Raw genomic sequence first — 23,088 nt, forward strand, 5'->3', positions numbered from 1 at the left:
TTCATCATTAGTGTATAGGAATGCAAGAGATTTCTGTGCATTAATTTTGTATCCTGCTACTTTACCATGTTCATTGAGTAGCTCTGATAGTTTTCTGGTAGCATCTTTAGGATTCTCTATATAGTATCATGTCATCTGCAAACAGTGACAGCTTTACTTCTTCTTTTCTGATTTGGATTCCTTTTATTTGTTTTTCTTCTCTGATGGCTGTGGCTAAAACTTCCAAAACTATGTTGAATAAAGGTGGTGAGAGTGGGCAACTTTGTCTTGTTCCTGATCTTAGGGGAAATTGTTTCCGTTTTTCACCATTGAGAATGATGTTGGCTGTGGGTTTGTCATTTATGGCCTTTATTATTTTGAGATAGGTTCCCTCTATTCCTACTTTCTGGAGAGTTTTTATCATAAATGGGTGTTGAATTTGTTGAAAGGTTTTTCTGCATCTATTGAGATTATCATGTTTTTTATCCTTCAGTTTGTTAATATGATGTATCACATTGATTGATTTGCATATATTGAAGAATCCTTGCATTCCTGGGATAAACTCCACTTCATCATGGTGTATGATCCTTTTAATGTGCTGTTGGATTTTGTTTCCTAGTTTTTTGTTGAGGTTTTTTGCATCTATGTTCATCAGTGATATTGGCCTGTAGTTTTCTTTTATTGTGACATCTTTAACTGGTTTTGGTATCAGGGTGATTGTGGCCTCGTAGAATGAGTTTGGGAGTGTTCTTCCCTCTGCTATATTTTGGAAGACTTTGAGAAGGATAGGTGTTAGCTCTTCTCTAAATGTATAATAGAATTTGCCTGTGAAGCCATCTGGTCCTTGGCTTTTGTTCTTGGAAGATTTTTAATCACAGTTTCAATTTCAGTACTTGTGATTGGTCTGTTTATATTTTCTAATTCTTCCTGGTACAGTCTTGGAAAATTGTACCTTTCCAAGAATTTGTCCATTTCCTTATAGTTGTCCATTTTATTGGCATATGGTTGCTTGTAGTAATCTCTCATGATCCTTTGTATTTCTGCAGTGTCAGTTGTTACTTCTCCTTTTTCATTTCTAATTCTATTGATTTGAGTCTTCTCCCTTTTTTTCTTGATGAGTCTGGCTAATGGTTTATCAATTTTGTTTATCTTCTCAAAGAACCAGCTTTTAGTTTTATTAATCTGTGCTATTTCCTTTGTTTCTTTTTCATTTATTTCTGATCTGATCTTTATGATTTCTTTCCTTCTGCTAACTTTGGTGTTTTCTTGTTTTTCTTCCTCTAATTGCTTTAGGTGTACGTTTAGGTTGTTGATTTGAGATGTTTCTTCTTTCTTGAGGTAGGATTGTATTGCTATAAACCTCCCTCTTAGAACTGCTTTTGCTGCATCCCACTGGTTTTGGGTCGTCGTGTTTTCACTGTCATTTGTTTCTAGGTATTTTTTGATTTCCTCTTTGATTTCTTCAGTGATCTCTTGGTTATTTAGTAGCATATTGTTTAGCCTCCATGTGTTTGTATTTTTTACTGTCTTTTTTCCTGTAAGTGATATCTAGTCTCATAGACTTGTGGTCGGAAAAGATACTTGATATGATTTCAATTTTCTTAAATTTACCAAGGCTTGATTTGTGACCCAAGATATGATCTATCCTGGGGAATGTTCCATGAGCACTTGAGAAGAAAGTGTATTCTGTTGTTTTTGGATGGAGTGTCCTATAAATATCAGTTTAGTCCATCTTGTTTAATGTGTCATGTAAAGCTTGTGTTTCCTTATTTATTTTCATTTTGGATGATCTGTCCATTGGTAAAAGTGAGGTGTGAAAGTCCCCTACTATGATTTAGTTACTGTCGATTTCCCCTTTTATGGCTGTTAGCATTTGCCTTATGTACTGAGGTGCTCCTGTGTTGGGTGCATAAATATTTACAATTGTTATGTCTTCTTCTTGGATTGATCCCTTGATAGTTATGTAGTGTCCTTCTTGGTCTCTTGTCATAGTCTTTATTTTAAAGTCTATTTTGTCTGATATGAGAATTGCTACTCCAGCTTTCTTTTGATTTCCTCTTGTGTGGAATATCTTTTTCCATCCCCTCACTTTCAGTCTGTATGTGTCCCTAGGTCTGAAGTGGGTCTCTTGTAGACAACATATATACGGGTCATGTTTTTGTATCCATTCAGCCAGCCTATGTCTTTTGGTTGGAGCATTTAATCCATTTACATTTAAGGTATTATCAATATATATGTTCCTATGAACAATTTTCTCAATTGTTTTGGGTTTGTTTTTGTAGGTCATTTCCTTCTCTTGTGTTCCCTGCCCAGAGAAGTTCCTTTAGGATTTGTTGTAATTCTGGTTTAGTAGTGCTGAATTCTCTTTTGCTTGCCTGTAAAGGTTTTAATTTCTCTGTTGAATCTGAATGAGATCCTTGCTGGGTAGAGTAATCTTGGTTGTAGATTTTTCCCTTTCATCACTTTAAATATGTCCTGCCACTCCCTTCTGGCTTGCAGAGTTTCTGCTGAAAAGTTAGCTGTTAACCTTATGGGGATTCCCTTGTATGTTATTTGTTGTTTTTCCCTTGCTGCTTTTAATATTTTTTCTTTGTATTTAATTTTTGATAGTTTGATTAATATGTGTCTTGGCGTGTTTCTCCTTGGATTTATCCTGTATGGGAGTCTATGCACTTCCTGGACTTTACTGACTAATTCCTTTACTATGGTAGGGACGTTTTCAACTATAATCTCTTCAAATATTTTCTTAGACCCTTTCTTTTACTCTTCTTCTTCTGGGACCCCTATAATTTGAATGTTGGTGCATTTAATATTGTCCCAGAAGTCTCTGAGACTGTCCTCAATTCTTTTCATTTTTTTTTTTTCTTTATTCTGCTCTACGGTAGTTAGTTCCACTATTTTATCTTCCAGGTCACTTATCTGTTCTTCTGCCTCAGTTATTCAGCTATTGATTCCTCCTAGAGAATTTTTAATTTCATTTATTGTGGTGTTCATCATTGTTTGTTTGCTCTTTAGTTCTTCTTGTTCCGTGTTAAACGTTTCTTGTATTTTCTCTGTTCGATTTCCAAGATTTTGGATCATCTTTACTATCATTATTCTGAATTCTTTTTCAGGTAGACTGCCTATTTCCTCTTCATTTGTTTGGTCTGGTGGGTTTTTTCCCTGCTCCTTCATCTGCTGCATATTTCTCTGTCTTCTCATTTTGTTTAACATACTGTGTTTGGGGTCTCCTTTTCGCAGGCTGCAGGTTCGTAATTCCCATTGTTTTTGGTGTCTGCCCCCAGTGGGTGAGGTTGGTTCAGTGGGTTGTGTAGGCTTCCTGGTGGAGGGGACTGGTGCCTGTGTTCTGGTGAGTGGGGGTTTATCTTGTCTTTCTGGTGGGCCAGCCACATCCAGTGGTGTGTTTTGGGGTGTCTGTGAACTTAGTATGTTTTTAGGCATCCTCTCTGCTAATGGGTGAGGTTGTGTTCCTGTCTTGCTAGTTGTTTGGCATGGGGCATCCAGCACTGGAACTTGCTGGCCGTTGAGTGGAGCTGGGTCTTAGCATTGAGACTGGGCTCTCTGGGAGAGCTCTCGCTGATTGATATTACATGGGACCAGGAGGTCTCTGGTGGTCCAGTGTCCTGAACTTGTCTCTCCCACCTCAGAGGCTTAGGCCTGATATGGCCTGGAGCACCAAGACCCTGTCAGCCACACAGCTCAGAAGAAAAGGGAGAAAAAAAAGAAAGAAAAATAAATTTAAAAAAAATAAATAAGTAAAATTATTAAAATAAATAATAATTTTAAAAAAGAGAGTAACCAAACCAATAAACAAATCTACCAATGATAACAAGCGCTCAAAACGAAACTAAGATAAACATAAAAATCAGAAACAAGTCAGTCGCAGACACCAAACCCCTAGTCTGCAGTTGCTCCCAAAGTCCTCCCCCTCCATTTTGGGATGTTGTCTATTCAGGCATTCCACAGATTCAGGGTACCTCAAGTTGATTGTGGGGATTTAATCTGCTGCTCCTGAAGCTGCATGGAGAAATTTCCCTTTCTCTTCTTTGTTCGCACAACTCCTGGGGTTCAGCCTTGGTTTTGGCCCCATGTCTGTGTGTGGGTCGCCCTCAGGCATCTGTTCCTGCCCAGACAGGACGGGGTTAAAACAGCGGCTGATTAGCGGGCTCTTGCTCATTCAGGCCTTTTGGGAAGTCTGAGGTCTTCTGCCAATGTTCAGTAAGTGTTCTGTAGGCGTTGTTCCACGTGTAGATGTATTTTTGATATATTTGTGGGGAGGAAGGTAATCTCCACCTCTTACTCCTCTGCCATCTTGAAGGTCCCTCACTACTAACTTTTATAACTACCAACTTTGAATCTTTCTCCTTATGTACCTTCAATTCTATTAACTTTAACCTCAAGCAGATGAACCCTTATAATGTGTCTCACTGCCTTCTAACAGACCTTCAGTGATTGCCAATTGCCTAACAAATGACGTTTTTACTCCACAGCCCACCATTTAAGAGTTTTACTATCTGTCTGCAGCTGCTCCTTCCACTTTATCAGTCTCTGCTGTCTTGTAACTGCCGTTTGTGCCATTCCAAGTGAATCATTTTGCCTTTCCTCTTGCATCTTTAACACTTACTTTGTTTTCCTGTCACGGAAAGCCCTCTGCCTGCTTTACATTATGTAAATCCCATCTATTTTGTGTCAACTCAGATGGCGTCTCTTCTCTGACGTTGTTATTACCCTGTTGAAAGGATCTCTCCCTCTTTTGCACTCTTGTAGCACACTGTCATTTCATGGCCTTCATTCACAAATTGCATTCTATTATAGTAATTTCTGTACGCATCTTTCTGTCTTTTCCTATAAGCCTCTGGAAAGCAGTAACAATTTTAAAAAGACTTTTGTGTAACTGTTACCTCTAGTATACTGACCTTTATGTAGCAGGAGCTTAGTAAGTTTATAATGAATCAATAAGTAAAGGCATTTACCATCCTTCCTAGCAATTATTACAATATTTACTTAAAAGATATTTACTGAATGCCTACGAGTAGAAGACACTCTGCTATGTGCTGTGAAGATTCAGAAATAAATTAGATACAGATTATGCCTTCAGGTAACTTCATGATTTAATAATTGAAATAAGACTTGGACATATGTACCTATAACATAAGGTAGAAAGTGCTATGTGCTATAGGGAAGATGGCTAGGAAGTTTTTTGGGCTGATGAGGGGAAGAGACTCCTTATACTGCATCAGCATTTTCCAGAGTGTTTTATACTGAATCCTAGCCCTGAGAGATACTCCATAAAAGGGGGGTCCAGGGACAAATAAGTTTGGGGATGGAAGTACACATTGTTTTCCTCTTGGTGAATCACAATTTATTATTTTTAGTGGGCTTGATTTTTTACAAGAGTTTTAGATTTACAGAAAAATTGAGAAGACAGTACAGAGAGTTCCCATGGAACCCGTACCCAGTTTCCCTATTAACATCTCACATTACTATGGTACATTTATATTTGTTACACTTAGTGAACTAATATTAATACAGTATTAATAACTAAAGTTCATACTTTATTCAGATTTCCTTAGTTTTAACCTCATATCCTTTTTCTGTTTTAGGATTCCATCCAGGATACCACATTACATTTGGTTGTCATGTCTCCTTAGGCTCCTCTTGGCTATGCCAGTTTCTCAGACTTTCCTTGTTTTTGATGACCTTGACAGTTTTGAGAAGTACTGGTCAGGTATTTTGTAGAATATCCCTCTCTTGGAATTTGTCTAATGTTTTTCTCATTATTAGACTAGGGTTGTGGGTTTTTTGGAGGAAGATCACAGATATAAAATGCCATTTATAGTCATTAGATTATATCATGGTATATACTATCAGTATGATATATCACTGTTGATGTTGACCTTGATTGCCTGATTGAGGTATTATTTGTGAGGTTTTTCCACTGTAAAGCTACTCTTCCCCCCACCCCCTTTGTATGTATACTGTACTGTCTGGAAGGAAGTCATGGTCCACACTTGAGGAGAAGTTATGTTCCACCTCCCTGAGGTGGGGAGTATCTACAGAAATTATTTGGAATTCTTCTTCATGGAAGAGTTGTCTCCTCTCCCCCATTTATTTATTTATTCAATCATTTATTTTTATCAGTAGGGACTCATGGATATTTATTTTATACTTTTTTTAAATCTAATACTCCTTAATTTTGTTGCTTACAATTTCTTTTGGCATGTTAACAGCTCAGAGAGGTTCTGCAATAAAGAAACCGTTTAATTTTTATTTAATCTAGTGTTGTTCAAACTTATGTAATCTATTTCCATATAAAATACTTTGGGAACTATTTTGCTACACCTTTCACAGGAAGCAATATTTGAAGAAACTTATATGCAGTGTGATAAATATAAGTGCGTAAGTTTTCTTGTGAAATAATAGTAGTAAGCACATAGAGCTCTAATTACGTGCCAGGTACCATTCTAGTGCTTTACAAGTATTCACTCATTTAATATTTATGCTGACTCTATGAAATGAGTCACTCTTACGGTCTTAGATGGGGCCAACTTTACCAAACTACTCAGTGGAAGACCTGGAATTTGAATCTGGACAGCCGCTCCAGAATCTACACTACCTGACGATATTTAGCCTATTTCTGTATCCAGTCCAGAAATGCCCAGACAAACTCAAGATGTGCTGTGTGGTTGAATTTATCCTATTCACTGTCAATCGAGTAACCTTAGCAAAAATGAGAATTTTGCTAGTTTTACATTACTTCAATTCACATCCCCTTCCTAATTGGCCTTTCTACCTTCTGTATTGTCACTCCATTTCTGAAAACCTCTAAGACTTTTAGGATAGAGCTCCAATTCCTTACTTTTGCTTAAAAAGCTATAAGTGATCTTGCCCCTTTTTACTGTTCAGGTCTCATCTTTTGCCTCCTCACACTGTCCCTCCCCCTACTGCCACTCCCATGCCCACTTCCACACACGTATGTTCTCTCTCTCTAGTCATCCTTGATCTCCTCAGTTGTTCCCCAGCAGGAGAACCTGTGCTCATGCTTTTGCTTCTACCCAAAACTGCCTACCCTCAAATCCCACATATTTTTGGCTAACTTCTGCATATTCTTCAGGTCCTGTGTTAGATGATAGTTTCTTTGGGAAGGACTTCTGACCCCTACTTCTCAGATACTCAGATATTTATCCTGTTTCTCCAATCTTCCACATGGGAGGCACCCTATACTTCCCACCACAATACTTGGGTTGTCTGTATCATCACTAGATTCTGTAGAGCAGGGCCAGTGTCTTTCTTTTCACAATTGTATCTGCAACATCTGGCATAGGGCCTAGCCCATGGTAGACGCTCAATAGATATTTTTTTAAAATAATGAATGAATTGAATAATCAAAAACTGCAAAGTATTCCCTTTTAGAAAATATTCATACCCTTATCCCTAGTAATTTCATTTCTCAGACCCTAAAGGAAAGAATCAGAGAAACACAGAAATTCATGTTCATGATAATAGTAAAAAATTTTAAGACATCTAAACGAACAGCAATAGGGCCTGCTTAAATATAATATGGAAACTCCAAAAGACAATGTTATACAGGCATCAGAAATGACATTTTTGAAGAAATATAATGACATGGGAAATTGCATATGATATAATCTTAAATGGAAAAGCAAACTATAAAAACAAAATAATTCTGCTTTCATTAAATGTATATATATGCGTGTGTATATTCATACACACATATACATCTCAATTGTACACATTCATGCATAGAAAAAAATGAAGAGAATAAAATGGTAACAGTGGTTATTTTGGCGGATTGAAATCTATGAGTGCTTATTTATTATTTTATTCTTTACATATTATTGTTTTTCCAACTATCTTGAATAAATGTGTTACTTTTATAATCGGAGAATTACTAAAACCTTTTTCCATTAGATAGCTGGATGATTATTATTTTGTTTTACTTTATTCTTTTCAAGGTGAAGAAAGTAATTTTAAACTTTATAATTTCATAGTTGTTTGCGTGTTATATATTTATTATGTATTTTTTAATGACTTCTTATTTATTTTCATTACTATGAAAAAGTAACAAGGTGATAGTTAATACCCATTTAAAGATTTCAATACAGTTGCAGTTCTTTTGTGAATCTTTTGCCTCTCATGGCTTAGAAACTACTGTATTTATAAAACTCTTGAAATACTTTGAGTTAATACCATAGATTCCAATTATTAGGGAAACTGATTAGAATGCAACAATAATTTCATTTAGAGAGGATATGGGTTTAGGTAAAAGGTAATGTCTTCCTATTTAAACATTTTAAATGTAAAATGCCATTCATTTTCCTTTTAAACAACATTTTAAAAGATCTTTATTTTATAAGTCTTTGGGGTAGAAACTATTACTTTCTTCTTATTTTGTATTAATGCACTGTCGTTTTTCAATAACTTATTTGCTACTTCTACTTTTTTTTTGGTGCTAGGTACACACTGAAATTTTTACTTAAATAATAACATAGAAATAACTATGATTTTTTTTGAGCATTTAGTTTTGAGACTTAGAGCTTATTTATTCACCTCCAGAAATAGGACCTGAGAAAAATTAAGTATCTGTAAAACTGGAGCTAAAGTGGACGTTCACATTTATCCAGTCCAACCTCTAGAGTTTGTCTCCTTTTGGTGGAGAGCTTCTGGAAACAGGGAATTCACAATTTCACTGACTTAACCCATTTTGATTAAGTCTTCTTACTTGCTGGAAAGTTTCTTGCTTGTGTTAAATGGTTACATGCTCCTTATAACATTTACTCACTGGTCTGAGCTTTGTGCTTTATAGATAGAAAGCATTCAGTACATGTTAGTCAGTGAGACAAAGGAATGAATGAATACCACTTACTCAAGATTAGAGTTCTTGAGGATGACCTAAAGGATGACCCAGCTTAAAAGCAGCCGCTTGCTTCATCTTGGATTTGTCCTCATTGTCAGGAAATCCTATTACTATTTCTGATGTCTGAGCAAATGATTTCTCTGACCATCCAAGACTTCTATGAAATGACTTCTGACCATCTGACTGAAGTTCTTGCAAGGCGTACCTTGGAAAAATCCTGCCAACCTTGCCATAGATATGGAACAGGGAGTAGGGAAGTGGCCAACCACTGGGGTCGCTTTTCTTTCATTATTTTTAGGATTTTCAAGGAAGTGGTATGTGTTCTGTTGTCAACTAGAAGTTTTGATATACCTGGCTTCCTATTGCTTGCTTATTGTTTTATGTTTTCTTTGGTTTATGACATATAGACTGGTGTAGCCCTTATGAACTTTTTGCAGCTTGTATTATTGTTTCTGTCTTATCCTCCCCACCCTCACTACAGGGATGCTTTCATCTTTTAGTGACATGTGTTTAATAGGTGCACAATAAACATTTGTTGAATCTATGTCTTTTCATTATTTGAAAACTCAGCTGTTACACCTCATTTCCCCCTTTTCTAGCCATAAAAATTTGATTTTTTCTGAATTGAACATCCTTTTCCTCTTTCCTTCTCTCAGTTTTAAGTTGTTCTTCTCTTCTGGATCATTTCCAAGTTTCCTTTTTTTTTTTTTTGGCTGCATCAGATCTTAGTTGCGGCATGCGGGATCTTTCGTTGTTGTGCATGGGCTCTTTGTTGTGGTGCATGGGTTTCTCTCTAGTTGTGGTGCACAGGCTCCAGAGCATGTGGGCTCTGTAGTTGTGGCACGTGGGCTCCAGAGTGCATGGGCTCTATAGTTTGTGGCACGCAGGCTCTCTCGCTGAGGCGGGCGAGCTCAGTAGATGTGGTGCGCGGGCTTAGTTGCCACCTGACATGTGGGATCTTAGTTCCCCAACCAGGGATCAAACCCGCATCTCCTGCATTGTAAGGCAGATTCTTTACCACTGGACAACCGGGGAAGTCCCCATTTCCAAGTTTCTGCTTTAGTTGCAGAGCACAGAAAAAATAATTGAGTAAAACTTTGTGCAGCATTGCTTCAGTTCTTAATATTCTTTTCCATTCTACTCTCAGGTGTTCTTTTAAAAAGTTTCCTTATTTGTAAAATGAGGGTAATGATACATATCTCACAGGATTAATAAAATAACACATGTAAACACATGAAAATCACATAGCTCTGTTTCCTAAATTATTTTCATTCAGAATGCTTTCTTCTAATATCTAATTTCTTTTCTTTGTAACTTTTTTCTTAACTAGTTTCTCTGTATATTACATGTAACCTTAAATTTAAATTTGGTAAGTTGAAATACTTGGTAAAGTGGGATATCCATTTAGGAGAACTATGATTAATCACTTGAAATTGTACTTTATTGAAAACACCTGGAGAGATGTTTTGTTAGAATAATTTTTTAAAGTATAAGGTAAACATGTTTCAGAATATCTTATCAAGGTATAATTACAGAAAGTATCATTCTATTTTAAATGGTCTTCATGTTTGAGTTTTTAGTAGGTTTTATGTTGTATTAAAATGGTGTATTGCAGTCTTGAAAATATGCACTGTGTATAAGCCACACATTGCTGTCTCTTGTAACTTTAATTTTGTTTTTATATCTTAGAGTTATTTTCTTTTTATCAACTCAAGAGCCCTCTTATTAGTGGTTGAAAATGAGAATTTTTGGAATCATAATTCAATAGCTAGAAATTTAGTTCTTTATATAATAGGATAAGTAATACAAATTCAGGGACTGACTTTTTAATCTTATGCAAATTTTAGTTTTATAGTAATGGCTGAATTAAAATTACAGTTTTTTAAATTAAACTTTCTCATACCTGCTCCCCCAACAATCTGGAGTTGGGGGAGTAAGTGACAGGAGGCTTATTAGAGGAAATTATTTTTAAGCTGAGATCTGAACCTTGAATAAGATTTATCTAGATAAATTGGGGATAAGGATGTTGAGGGTGGAAGTGGGTTATATTGCAATAATTAAAGTTTGGTCATGAATAATGTACCCAAATGTATTTTAAGTCTTGGATCTAAGAGAACTTTTTACAGTTAAAAGAAAAGAAAAGAAAAGAGAAAGAATTGAAAATAAGCCAGTAAATGGAATTCGTTTTGGGGGTATTTCATGCAATTAAAAATTTTTTATTAATTTTATTTATTTATTTGGCTGCCTTGGGTCTTTGTTGCTGTGCATGAGCTTTCTCTAGTTGTGGTGAGCGGGGGCTACTCTTCGTTGTGGTGTGCGGGCTTCTCATTGCAGTGGCTTCTCTTGTTGCGGAGCATGGGCTCCTGGAGCATGGGCTTCAGTAGTTGTGGCTCATGGGCTCTAGAGCTCAGGCTCAGTAGTTGTGGTGCACGGGCTTAGTTGCTCTGCGGCATGTGGGATCTTCCTGGACAGGGATCGAACCTGTGTCCCCTGTACAGGCTGCTCCGGGTCTGCCGGCGGTGGGGGGGATGGCCACTCAGGCCCTGGCAGGGCACCTGCGTTTCAGACTTCTCTGCAGCCAGGGGCCACAGCTGGGGCGGGGCCGCGTTACCTGCCCAGGGTGGGAAGGAGGTGGGGTCACACGGTATGGGCAGTATTTCATGCAATATATTAAGAGTATTCTTTTATTCTTGAAAACCTATTTCTACATATTTAGTAAATTAAGCCTCATGCATTTCACACAGTTCTGTATTCCTCCTATAGATGATTTTTTTCCTGTTCATTCATTGCTTAGGCAGTTGTATCAGATTATTTTTAAATGCTTGCAACATAACTTAGGGTAAAATCTGTTCAATTATTGAGAATTTATTATGTGCTAGACAAAGTGTGATATGTGCTATGATAGGTGAAGGAAGAGGTGCTGTGAGAACCCATAAGCAAAGGTACCGAATATTATCTGGGATGAGGGGCCAGGTAAGAGAAGGCTTAATAGAGGTAAAGACCTGGAAGGTGAATAAAATTTATTCAGATAATGTAGGAATGAGTATGTTGGGATGGGAGGAGAGCATGGAGGGTTTATTCCAGATAGAGAGTAATGTATTTAAATATGTGTATTGAAGAAGCTCTGAATAATGATAGCTGTAGTAAAAGCTATCAATTATTGAATGATTATCATTATTGTGTCACTGTTCAAAGTACTTTAATCTTTATAACAATCACATAATGGAGCTATTATTATTCTGCTTTTATTGTCTGGTTGTAACTGTCCTTTATGGGTAATGTAATATATAATTCTCTCCTTTTCTCCTCATTTGGGTTAAATTTTGGAGCTTTGGCATTATTTTATTTTGGTTTTAGTGAGTCAGAAGTGGTCTGTAGGCATATTTTAATAAAAAGACCAAAAATTATGGCATTTTAGCTTGGCATTAAAAAGAATAGTTTACTAAAATATGGTATATATGGGTAATCCATTTATGACTGACCATTAAAATTAACTTATTATTTCAAGTTTACAAGAAATGTAATAAATACTGTGAAAAAGTAGTAAGACCAATCCAGATTGTGATACATAAAAGACGAGTGGTCTGGACTCCTCAAAAAAGTCGATATGAAAAAGAAAAGGATGAAAGCACTCTAGATTAAGCTGCAAGGAATGAGACAGAACAACCAAATGTAATGTAATGCATTCAATTTTAATGGACCCAGGATTTTAAAAAATATAAAGACATTTTTGGGGATAATTGGAAATTTTTGAATATGGACTAAATATTAGATAATATGAAATATTATTGTTAGTGTTTTTAGGTGTGACAGTGGTAATGTGGTTATGTAGGAGAAAGTTCTTATTCTTAGAAAATTCATGATGAAGTATTTAGGGTAAAATATCATGTTTGGAAAAATTATAATATAACAATTTCTGTAAAATTTTATTTTACTAGGTCATTAATGGGATTCCTGAGTATCAAACATTTATAAAATGCTTAAATCTAACTTACCTTTTTATTATCTGCTGTTTTCCCTTGTAATGTTTATCACCATCTGATTGTTGATTTATTTTTTTTGTCTATCTTCATTCCCATCCTCCACTAGAACGTCAGTTCCATGAGGACGGAGACTTTCTGTTACTCACAGCTTACTTCACAGCGCTAAGGATAGTATCCGGCACATAGTAGGCAGTAATCAATATTTGTTGAGTAAACTAATGAATAAAGATAACCAATCTCAACCAACTTCACCATTTCTATATAGCTCATAACATCTTTAATGTTTGAAAATCAGTTTTGGTACCGTTAACCAGAAATAATAATAGATTGTTCCTTATGTTTCAGGGAAGTTGGGAAAAAAGAATTTTGAAGAGTTTAAATAGTATGTGCACTGAATTGAGTATCCCATTGGCACGAAAGGTACTTTTTTTTTTTTTTTTGATTGGAGTATAGTTGCTTTACAACGAAGTGAATCAGCTATTATGTATACATATATCCCCTCCCTCTTGGACCTCCCTCCCACCCATCTAAGTCACCACAGAGCACGGAAAGTACTTTTAACATTTAAGTATTTTTTTGTGAATCAAGTACTAGGAAGTATCATGAAATAACTGTCAGGCAGATTTATCTTTTTTTATTACTAGTATATCAGTTTGTTTTGAAACAAAAGTCTGTGAAAGGCCAATTATGTGGATGTAGTTTATATAGGTTTCTATTATGTATGCTGTAGTGCTTTTTGTAATAAACCTATATCTTGAGAATAAATATAGACTCTGCAGTATAGGTGATTTGGAGATTTGTCTTATAAATACACTTTAAAGATTTTAATTACCTTTAGTCTCCTTACTTGAATGATTTTTCATCTCTGCAGAACTATTTAGATCTAATACTCAACATTTATCTGTCACTCTGGGCTTCGAGAGGGGAGAGGTGAAAAAGGAGAGAAAAGCCACTTGAGAAATATTCTGGATTCTTTATAGCGGCTCATGAGTAGGAGAGAACGTTTCTCTTCACTTCATTCTCCCAACCTGCTATTTATTTCCTGCTGTTGGACAGGATATAGTGAATGTACTTTGGATAATATCCAAGCACAAGTCACTGAAGGCACCAGAAGGATGGTGTAAAAAAAAAGATAAGTTTATATGAAAAACTGTCTAAATATGTAGTATTGTATAATATACTGTCTTTCATATAGGAAGATGGTGCTACTGATTCACAGTCACACTCTCTTGGCCAGTCCCCCTTGCAATGCATTTCTCAGATTGCTGGATGGGGTAAGAGATGGAGTATGTGGCTGAGGAGCAGTTTTTCTTTGTGAAATTTTACTAGCCAGCACAGATCATTTACCTTCTATTCTTGGACTCATTAGCACCACATTGTAACTGAGCCACTGAGACTACTGTATAATGTAATAGTTAAATAATGTAATTTAAGTGTAATTCCCTAAGAAGCTAACCATATGTAATGAAATTATTTTTTCTTGTGTTATGGTAGCTTACTTAAGCTTTTAGATAAGATATTGATTCTTATTTTTCAGCTTCATTGCTTAACTTCACAAAACAAAATCAATTTCAAAATTACCTTTTTTAGAGGCCAGTTGGAGAACAGAAAGAACTTCTCAATAAATGGAATGAAATGGGAACTGATGAGCCAGGTATATGTAAAACTCTTTTCAAAATGTGGTAGTGGGAAAAAAAATTGCCTTCTTAATTGTGAATCCAAAATAACAATATTAACAATTTTTTTGGAAAGACAGCAACTTTCCCTCTCCACTAATTTACTATCATCTGATTTTTTTTGCTTAAACTTCTACTTTGCAGTTTAAAATTCCTAACTTTGGTCAGTGTTCTCCATTATTTTGAGGATATTTAAATCAGTTATCTTCTTTTAAAGCAGCATTTGAAAACATTTTTATAAAAGGGTAAATTAAATCATTCAGTGGATTTCATAGACAAATCTTTTTCAAACTTTAATTACACTGAGATGTTAAAGATGGATTAAATGTGGAAAAGTTTGGTTTTTTTTTTACTAGCCCTGCCAAAGCAAGGCCTCAAAAAGTTTATTAAACACTCAGATTTGTTTCTCTCCACGAAAATCTTTAGTAAAAGGCAAGAGATTTATTTGATCTGAAGAGAAACCAGAGTATATGTGGAACAGTTTTAATACTTCTAAAATGTTTTTAAGAATTTATTTTGGTTCATTTTAATGTTTAAAATTGAGTCAATCAATTTTATAAACATATAATGAGTGAGAACTCTAGCATTTACTGTGATAAACAGATACATATATAAAATTGTTTAGGTAGACATGTACATAATCCTCACTACTCCTTCTTAAGAGAAAGTTGAGGCGGGTGGATACTGGGCAAGAAATTGTGCCATAATAAAGGGAGCAGTGTGTTATAGAAGTTCAAAAGGGAGAACAGTTCAATACAACTACAGGAATTCACTAAGAATGCATTGTTTGTATTCTAAGTACTTTGAGAATTCTCATATAGAATTCTCTGTTCTCATATAGAACTTTCATATTATACTGACATTGTTTTTCAATTCAACTACAAATAACCTATTACAAATTTATCAAAGGGGGGACTCTTTATTTCTTCTAGAGTATGTCATCTAGGCTGTCAAGGGAAGGGACTACCTTTTTATTTTTATTGGCTCAATACTTAACACAATGTATGACAAATAACTGATATTCTGCAAATGTTTGAATTAATCTAGCTGCATAGCAACATATGAAAGAATCATTACAATTTATTATTAATAAGAATTTTTATGTTATAATTGAAATTTTGTTTTAATCTATCTTATTAATTCTAGATTTAAGCCTTTTCAGGCCTGTTTATGCACCTAAGGATTTTCTCGAGGTAGGTTCTATTGGCTAAATATATATATATATTAATGAGGTAAAAATGCAAAAGAAATGATGGTATAAAAACATCTCCAGGCAGAGGAATCACCATGTAAAAAGCCCCAGAGCCACTGAAATGGTGGAATAACATGATTATATTATATTTGGAAATTGCTCTTGGAAAATACATTGGAGCGTGGAAAAATTAGAGGGAAGTAAATCAGGAAGATTTGATTAAAAAATAGTGACTGTAAATCATGTAGCCTGCTTCCTGGCACATACAGGTGCTCAGTGAATTGTTTCCTTTTTTATTTCCTTCCTGTTCTAGTAGTTCAGGCAAGGCATGATAAAGGTCTGAACTAAGAGAACAGCATTCAAAATGGAAAGAATTCAACAGACTTGAGAGATTTTAAGGAAGATTTGGGAACTGATTAGATCTAAAGCGTATGAGGGAAAAAAAAACAAAGATAACCTTTAAGTGTCTAGATTGGGTAACTGGGCAGAGGTAACTTGCCCTTGAGATAGAGAATACAGGAGGAGAAACAAGTCCATTAGTGAAGATGATGAGCTTATTTAAGTTTGAGAGGCATATTGAGCATTCAAGTGGAACTCTTCAGTAGGCAGTTACAACTCACTAATTATTTTAATTCACCTCTCTTTGATTACACTTTTTTTCTTGTACCTTACATGTAATCCATCAGCAAATCCTTTCAGCTTTACCTTTGAAGTATATCCAGAATCCATCCACTTCTTACTAGGATCATTCCTATTTCACTGGTCCAAGCAGCCATCTCTTGTCTGGACTATTTCAGTAGCCTCTTAATTGCTCTTTCTGCTTCTAAGCTGCCCACCTAGAATCTGTCCTTTTGTTCTTAGCAGAGTTTCTAGAGGAAGACTTGTAAGTACAATTCTGAAGAAGCCACTCTTCTGTTATCTAGGTGCTTCCTATCTCCTTCTACTTAAAAACCAAAGTCATGACAGTGGCCTAAAATATCCTGCTTGGTCTGTTACCCCACCACCTCTCTGAGTTCATCTCCTATTACTTTTTCTCCTGATTTGTTCTACTCCAGCTATTTTAGCCTCCTTGCTTTACCTTGGCTTCCGCCCATTTGTGAGGGCCTTTTGCTCCTTCTTTTCTCTGCCTGCAGTGCTTTTCCCCCAGATACTTGTGTGTACATTCCCCTCACTCCTTATTTCTTTGCTTAAATGTCACATTCTCAACATAAAGAATATGGTCAATAATATTGGGTATTATATGGGTATAATATGGGTACAGATGGTTACTAGAGTTATTGTGGTGATCATTTCACAATGTATGCAAATGTCAAATCACTCTGTAGTACACCTAAAACTAACATAATATTGTACATCAACTATATTTCAATTATTTTTTATTTCAATTAAAAAATATTCATGGAAAAAATTCAAACACATACACACACACAAAAATGTTGCCTTCTCAGCAAACTTTTCCCTGGCTCCCCTGGTTGGAACTCCTTATAGCCCTTTCCTACTTTGTTTTTCTCCATAGTATTTAGCATCATATAACATACTATTTTTCTATTTGGCTTATTGCCTGCCTTATCCTATTAGACGGAAGTTTTGTTCACTGCTGCAACAATTACAGAGTCAAGTCAGATAAATGAAAAGGCTCAACAAGACTTCACCCACAAGGATACACCCACATAAGGCTTTCTTTCAGCAAGAGAAAGAAAATACAAAGAGATGGGAATTTCCAGACACATCTCCCAGGCCCCTTTCTCAGTTGCACAGGATGCACTTTGTCTTTGGGTTATGAATCTCCAAGGTACATGCAAGATACTTCGGTCTTGGGAGTCAAGGCACAAGTTTTCTGAGGGGTCTTTTATACCCCACTGGTAATTCAGATATAAACCAGCAATCTGTACATTTTCAATAAACAATGTAAATAAACTGATATGGAGTTCCTCCAGGGGACATTAAATAGCACATTATAAATGACTAGTTAGTGCATTTTACCCCATCTTGGCCAAGGGTTGCTACTAGATGTCCAGGTAACCCTGAAGATAAGATAGAGCTACCATAAACCAGCTGCAGCTGCAAGCTGATCCTATCTTTAACTGTTCTCTCTCCAACAGGTTGAACAGTGCTTAGCACATCATGGCTCAGTAAACGTGTTGAGTGAACGAGTAAACGAATGATTGAATCTTTCACATTTTATTTATTTTTTTCTTTTCTGAACCTGTTGTCTCTGATACCAGTTTGCCAGCATAGAACATTGTTAGAAATTATTTCAGGCCTTTTAGAATTGTAAGCAGTATCTTTTTAACTTTAAAGAAAAATTACTTTGGTTTGAAACTGCCTTTATGGTGCTAGCATTATTTCTCTTAGCTTATTAAAGATTTCTCCCAAACTCTTTCCTTTTCTAGCACTTAAATTTCATGTAATCTTTTTATGGTTGTCTTTAACTGTTTTCTCCTTAATAATCATAGTGTTCTGTGGCCTTCAGGACTGTTGCTGAATTGATCCTTTTATTAGTCATGCTGAGATTCTTCTTTAACTCAAGCAAATTTTCTATAATCATTTCCTTAGTTATAGTTTCTGCTTTTCTAATATTTTCTCTTTTCTATTGCCCACATATTCATAGTTTCTTTTTCTTTTCAATTCTGTGTTTTTGAGTTTCCCATGCAAGTATGATGCCTTATTTGTGTAATTAGACTAAAATTGTGTTATTCTATATTAGTCTGTATTTAACACTGTTGATTCTTTGCTAAATCTTCTTTTTTCTTTTTTTTTAAACAAATACCTTTGATATTTTTAGTTTCAATTTAGTGTTTGCAATTTTAGGAAACTCTTTTGACCTTATAGCATATTCCATTTTATCAGCCATTAGTTATCAGTTTATGAATGCCTTCTTCAGATATGATAGTGTTTCTGTCATTATAATCTCCTTCCTTGGATTCTTGGTGGTTTCTTTCCCTCAACAGTTTCAATTTTTAAATATTTTTGAAATTATTATTATTCTCTCCCCAAAATGTGTGTTGTAAGAAAAATAAGAAAATATATATAAGAAGAAAATTTAAAACAGAAATTACTCATAATGTCATCATAGAGCAATAAATACTACTATACTGTAACTTTTTAATTTAATAAACATATTGTGATATTAATTGAGGCATATTACACTGTATTTTGTACAAATTAAACATAATTTATTTAGGTAATTTCCTCTAATGGAATATTTAAGTTGTCTCATGTTTTTCTGTTTTATAAGAGAACAGTACTTCCTTGATGTTTTTTTCTGCACTGTCTCTGCAAACAGCTTTAATTATTTCCATAATCATACTGATAGAAGTGAGATTCCTAGAATAAAGGCTGTGCAAATATCTAAGTTTTTTTTTAATCTAGTTAATTTTGAAAAATATATAAATCCGTCTTTCTTGTTAGCTTGGCCTCTGAAAAATTTTTTTTCCCTTTGGGTTCGGTTTATCGGCAAAACCTTATGATGTTATTCACTGTCTTTCTATAAACCTTGTCAGTATCTGTTTTTTAAAAGAGTTAGAGTTGGTTCTAAAATTTTTCCTGGCAAATATTACAATCAAGCAATTTAAATTTTTCTGTCATTTTCCCTGGTAAAATATAATCAAACAATTCTTTTTACCATCAGAAAGTTTTTCTTTCTAACTAAATTTTTAATTTTTTAGTTTTATATGGTAGATCATCTGTTGGAATATTAAATTAAAAACATATTTATAGTATTTTAACATTTTAATACAATTTTAGTTTTCAGAATGTAATTAAAGTATATGCATAACCCAGATAGTTTTTAATCTTGTGATATATACTAAGGTTATTGCTACCAATTTTGTAAGTGTAAATAGTCAATAAAGAAACTAACCAATTATGTTGGATTTGTTTTTAAAGGTTTTAATTAATCTTCGCAACCCAAATTATGAAAATGGTGATTCTCATAGTTTCAGGACTCATTTGGGTTTAATCCAAGTTCCTCTCAAAGTAAAAGACATCCCTGAATTGGTAAGTATAGGCATTTAAAAATAAATTAACATATTTTAGAGGGCAACTATTAGAAATATATTTTAGTGCAGCATATGTCTAAAGCAGTAGGACAATCTGCTCATTAAATAAATGAATAAAATGAAAAGTTTCTTTTTTATTGTAAGTATGTTGTATAGAGAGTGAGTTGCTTTGCTAGTAGGATTAAAGATGAGCTTTCCTTGACCTATAAATGCTTTTGCTTATTTCTTATTTTAATAAACAGCATAGATTTATAAGACAACTTGTTGGAATTTGAGTGCCTGATGTATGGCTGTAAAACTGATTGAAACAAATTATGAATTTTATAAAAATTTTTTTTAAAGAATGTACATTTCATTTAATTTACCCAACCTTTATTAAGCTCATGACATGGTGAGACACTGAGGGAGATAAAAGAACGTAAGATGAGTTAAAGGCTGTCTTTGCTCTGGAGACTGTCACAATTTGATAAGGTCGTTAGTTTAAAAATAGAGTAATTATAGAAAGGTGGGAAGATTTCCTGATAAAGGAGTTAAGAAATTACCATCACTCCTTCTTTTGTTAATTACCCCAAAAGGATAAGGAGCGCAGAAATGTAAATACTGTCTTTGGTGAAAGTAGGAAACAACTTGTAACTCTAAGCTTTAAAGTATTAAGATAGAGAGCTGATGGGAGAATGAAGAATGACGCAAACATGAAGATGGTCAAGCCTTAATGCCTCTAAAAGGTGGGAGGTATGGATGACAAGTGTGACAGTAATCAATTTATTATCTTTCAGCTCCAAATCTACCTTTTTTAAAAATTGAAGTATAGTTGATTTACAATATTGTATTAGTTTCAGGGGTACAGCAAAGTGACTCAGTTATACACACACACATATTCTTTTTCAGATTTTTTTTCCATTATAGGTTATTACAAGATATTGAATATAGTTCCCTGTGCTATAGGGTAAATCCTTGTTGTTTATTTTATATATAGTAGTGTATATCTGTTAATCCCATACTCCTAATTTATCCCCCTTTGGTAACCATAAGTTTGTTTTCTATGTCTGTGAGTCTGTTTCTGTTTTGTAAATAAATTCATTTGTATTATTTTTTTAGATCCCACATATAAGTGATATCATATAATATTTGTCTTTGGCTTACTTCACTTAGTATGATAATCTCTAGATCCATCTATATTGCTGCAAATGGTAATATTTCATTCTTTTTTATGGTAAGCAATATTCCATTTTATATATATATATATATATATATATATATATATATATATATATATATATATATATATATATATATACCACATCTTCTTTATATATTCATCTGTTGATGGTCACTTAGGTTGCTTCCATATCTTGACTATTATAAATAGTGCTGCTATGAACATTGGAATGCAAATATATTTTCAAATTAGAGTTTTTGTCTTTTCCTGATATATGCCCAGGAGTGGGATTGCTAGATCATATGGTAACTCTATTCTTAGTTTTTTAAGGAACCTCCATACTGTTTTCCACAACAGGTGTACCAATTTACATTCCTACGAACAGTGTAGGAGGGTTCCCTTTTCTCCACACCCTCTCCAACATTTATTATTTATAGACTTTTTGATGATGACCATTCTGACCAGTGTGAAGTGATACTTCATTGTAGTTTTGCAAATCTGCCTTTTTTGCTCTGTTTTATTATACTGGAGCTGGACCTTCTAAACATTTCTTTTTTGCAAACTAGCTTGATGTTAGGCTTTGTCAATAGAGGATTCTGGAGGGACATTGCAAGACAATAGCAGGAGAAAGGGGCTTTCCATGTACAGAAGCCAGCAGATCAGCAAACAGAAGACCCAGTAGCACTCACCTTGGCAGCCCTCAGTCAACCAGCTCCAGCCTGTACTCTCTGGCAAGGTTTTTCTTCACCTCTGGTCTGCACATTCCTGTGGCAGACATACCCTCTCCTTAAAAGTCTGAATCTCAGTCTTGAGGGCACTGGGGGACCCTTTCCTGAGTTCTTAGTTCCTTCTTGGTTCACCCTCCTGCTTAGAAGTCATAGTTCCTTTCTGCATTTGCTAATTCTGTTTTTCCCTGTTCACATTTCTGGTATGGTTTCTATTTCTTGACGGGACTCTGACTGATACAAAAAGCCAGATGATTTTTCTCCCTTGAACTTTGGAAAGGATCAAGAATTGGAGATACCACATGTTATAGAGTCTCTGAGGAGACATAGGGCTGAAAGTGGAGATTGTGTAAAAGTCTGTATCAGGAAGGGTTAAGACCCCCGGACTCTTCTCATCCTGCATATTCCGGTGACTCCTCCTCCCTCACAGAAGACCAGAGGTGTGTTAATCACTACAGAAACAGAATCAGAAAGGCTATAAACTCAGTGACCTCAGACATAGAGCTGAACAGGAATGAGGCACGGTATTGAAAACAGAGGAATTAAGTGAAAGTTGACCGAATAGTGAACTAATACCCTTGTCCCCTACCACTACCACTATGCCTGCCCAGTCTCTCCTTCTTCACCCTCCACCAACTTTAGAATGCCAGAGAAAAGGTTAACAGAGATTTGGAGAACCCTTACCGGGGGCGGGGGAAAAAAAGAAAAGAAAAATAGCTGGCTGGCTATAATTGCTTCACAGTGAAGTCCACCACACTCTGCCCAGTTCTTGCAGAAAGAGCTTCCAGTCAGTCGTTAATTGCCTCAACCCTAAATGTAACTGACCAGCCTAGGATCTCCAGATACTTGAAATCTTCCAATTTTAAAGGCATATGTCAAAACTAAAACAAATAAACAAACAAAAAAAGAAGAAGAAGAAATAGCCAATTTAGGGAATGAGTGCTTATTACGACCACCAATAGTTATTTCAGGCTTGAATTTACATCTACACTCACAAGATACAATAGGCCAAAACCTGGTGCGAGGTTCATTTAGATTTGCAAAATGATACAGGACAGAAAACATGGCATGTCAGTATATCACGTAGATCTTCATTGGAAGTCCTTGCAGCCAACCAGATGCTACTTCCTAGCCCCACAAGGAATGCATGCAATTTGAAGTGCCAAGGCTACATAGGCACAGCATAGGAAAGTCTCATATGCGATAGGAACTATTTCTTATAATGCACATGACCATAGCTTCCAAGTCCTCTCAAGAGGCACACCAGGTAGCTAAGGCCTGTGTTTTCCATTAGATTTTTATAGTCCACTTACAGTCTTCCATTTCAGATATAATTTACCAGTCAAGGGTCATATTTTTTCAGTAAATTATATTGCTTAGTAATATAGCTGGCTTTCCTCTCCACAGTTTTTTTGTGTGATCCAGTACATTTTCAGGTCAACAGTGCTGAGAGAAGGTAAACCCAAGGTTATCTTCACATGGACAAAAAGGTTAG

At 35.2% G+C, this 23,088-nt stretch overlaps 1 protein-coding gene and 1 non-coding gene across 9 annotated transcripts in view; one reads left to right on the plus strand and one right to left on the minus strand.

Moving 5' to 3' along the window:
* The window catches only part of TBC1D19 (TBC1 domain family member 19), a 162,670-nt gene that overhangs the window by 53,852 nt on the left and 85,730 nt on the right, over window positions 1-23,088 (plus strand). For 5 of the 8 annotated variants that reach the window (XM_067735684.1, XM_067735680.1, XM_067735681.1 and 2 more), the window contains 4 exons: window positions 13,186-13,260; window positions 14,431-14,494; window positions 15,663-15,709; window positions 19,597-19,707. The exons of 1 other annotated variant lie outside the window; for it this stretch is intronic. In XM_067735684.1, coding sequence (XP_067591785.1) covers window positions 13,186-13,260; window positions 14,431-14,494; window positions 15,663-15,709; window positions 19,597-19,707 — 297 coding nt within the window. The remainder of the gene's footprint in view (window positions 1-13,185; window positions 13,261-14,430; window positions 14,495-15,662; window positions 15,710-19,596; window positions 19,708-23,088) is intronic. 2 more of the 8 variants (XM_067735679.1, XM_067735683.1) reach the window with 2 other exon arrangements.
* LOC137224176 (U5 spliceosomal RNA) lies at window positions 14,871-14,986 on the minus strand. The gene has a single exon (XR_010943271.1). It is a non-coding gene; the product is annotated as a U5 spliceosomal RNA (small nuclear RNA).

Source organism: Pseudorca crassidens, chromosome 4 (assembly GCF_039906515.1).
Source record: "Pseudorca crassidens isolate mPseCra1 chromosome 4, mPseCra1.hap1, whole genome shotgun sequence".
Taxonomy (NCBI): Eukaryota; Metazoa; Chordata; class Mammalia; order Artiodactyla; family Delphinidae; genus Pseudorca; species Pseudorca crassidens.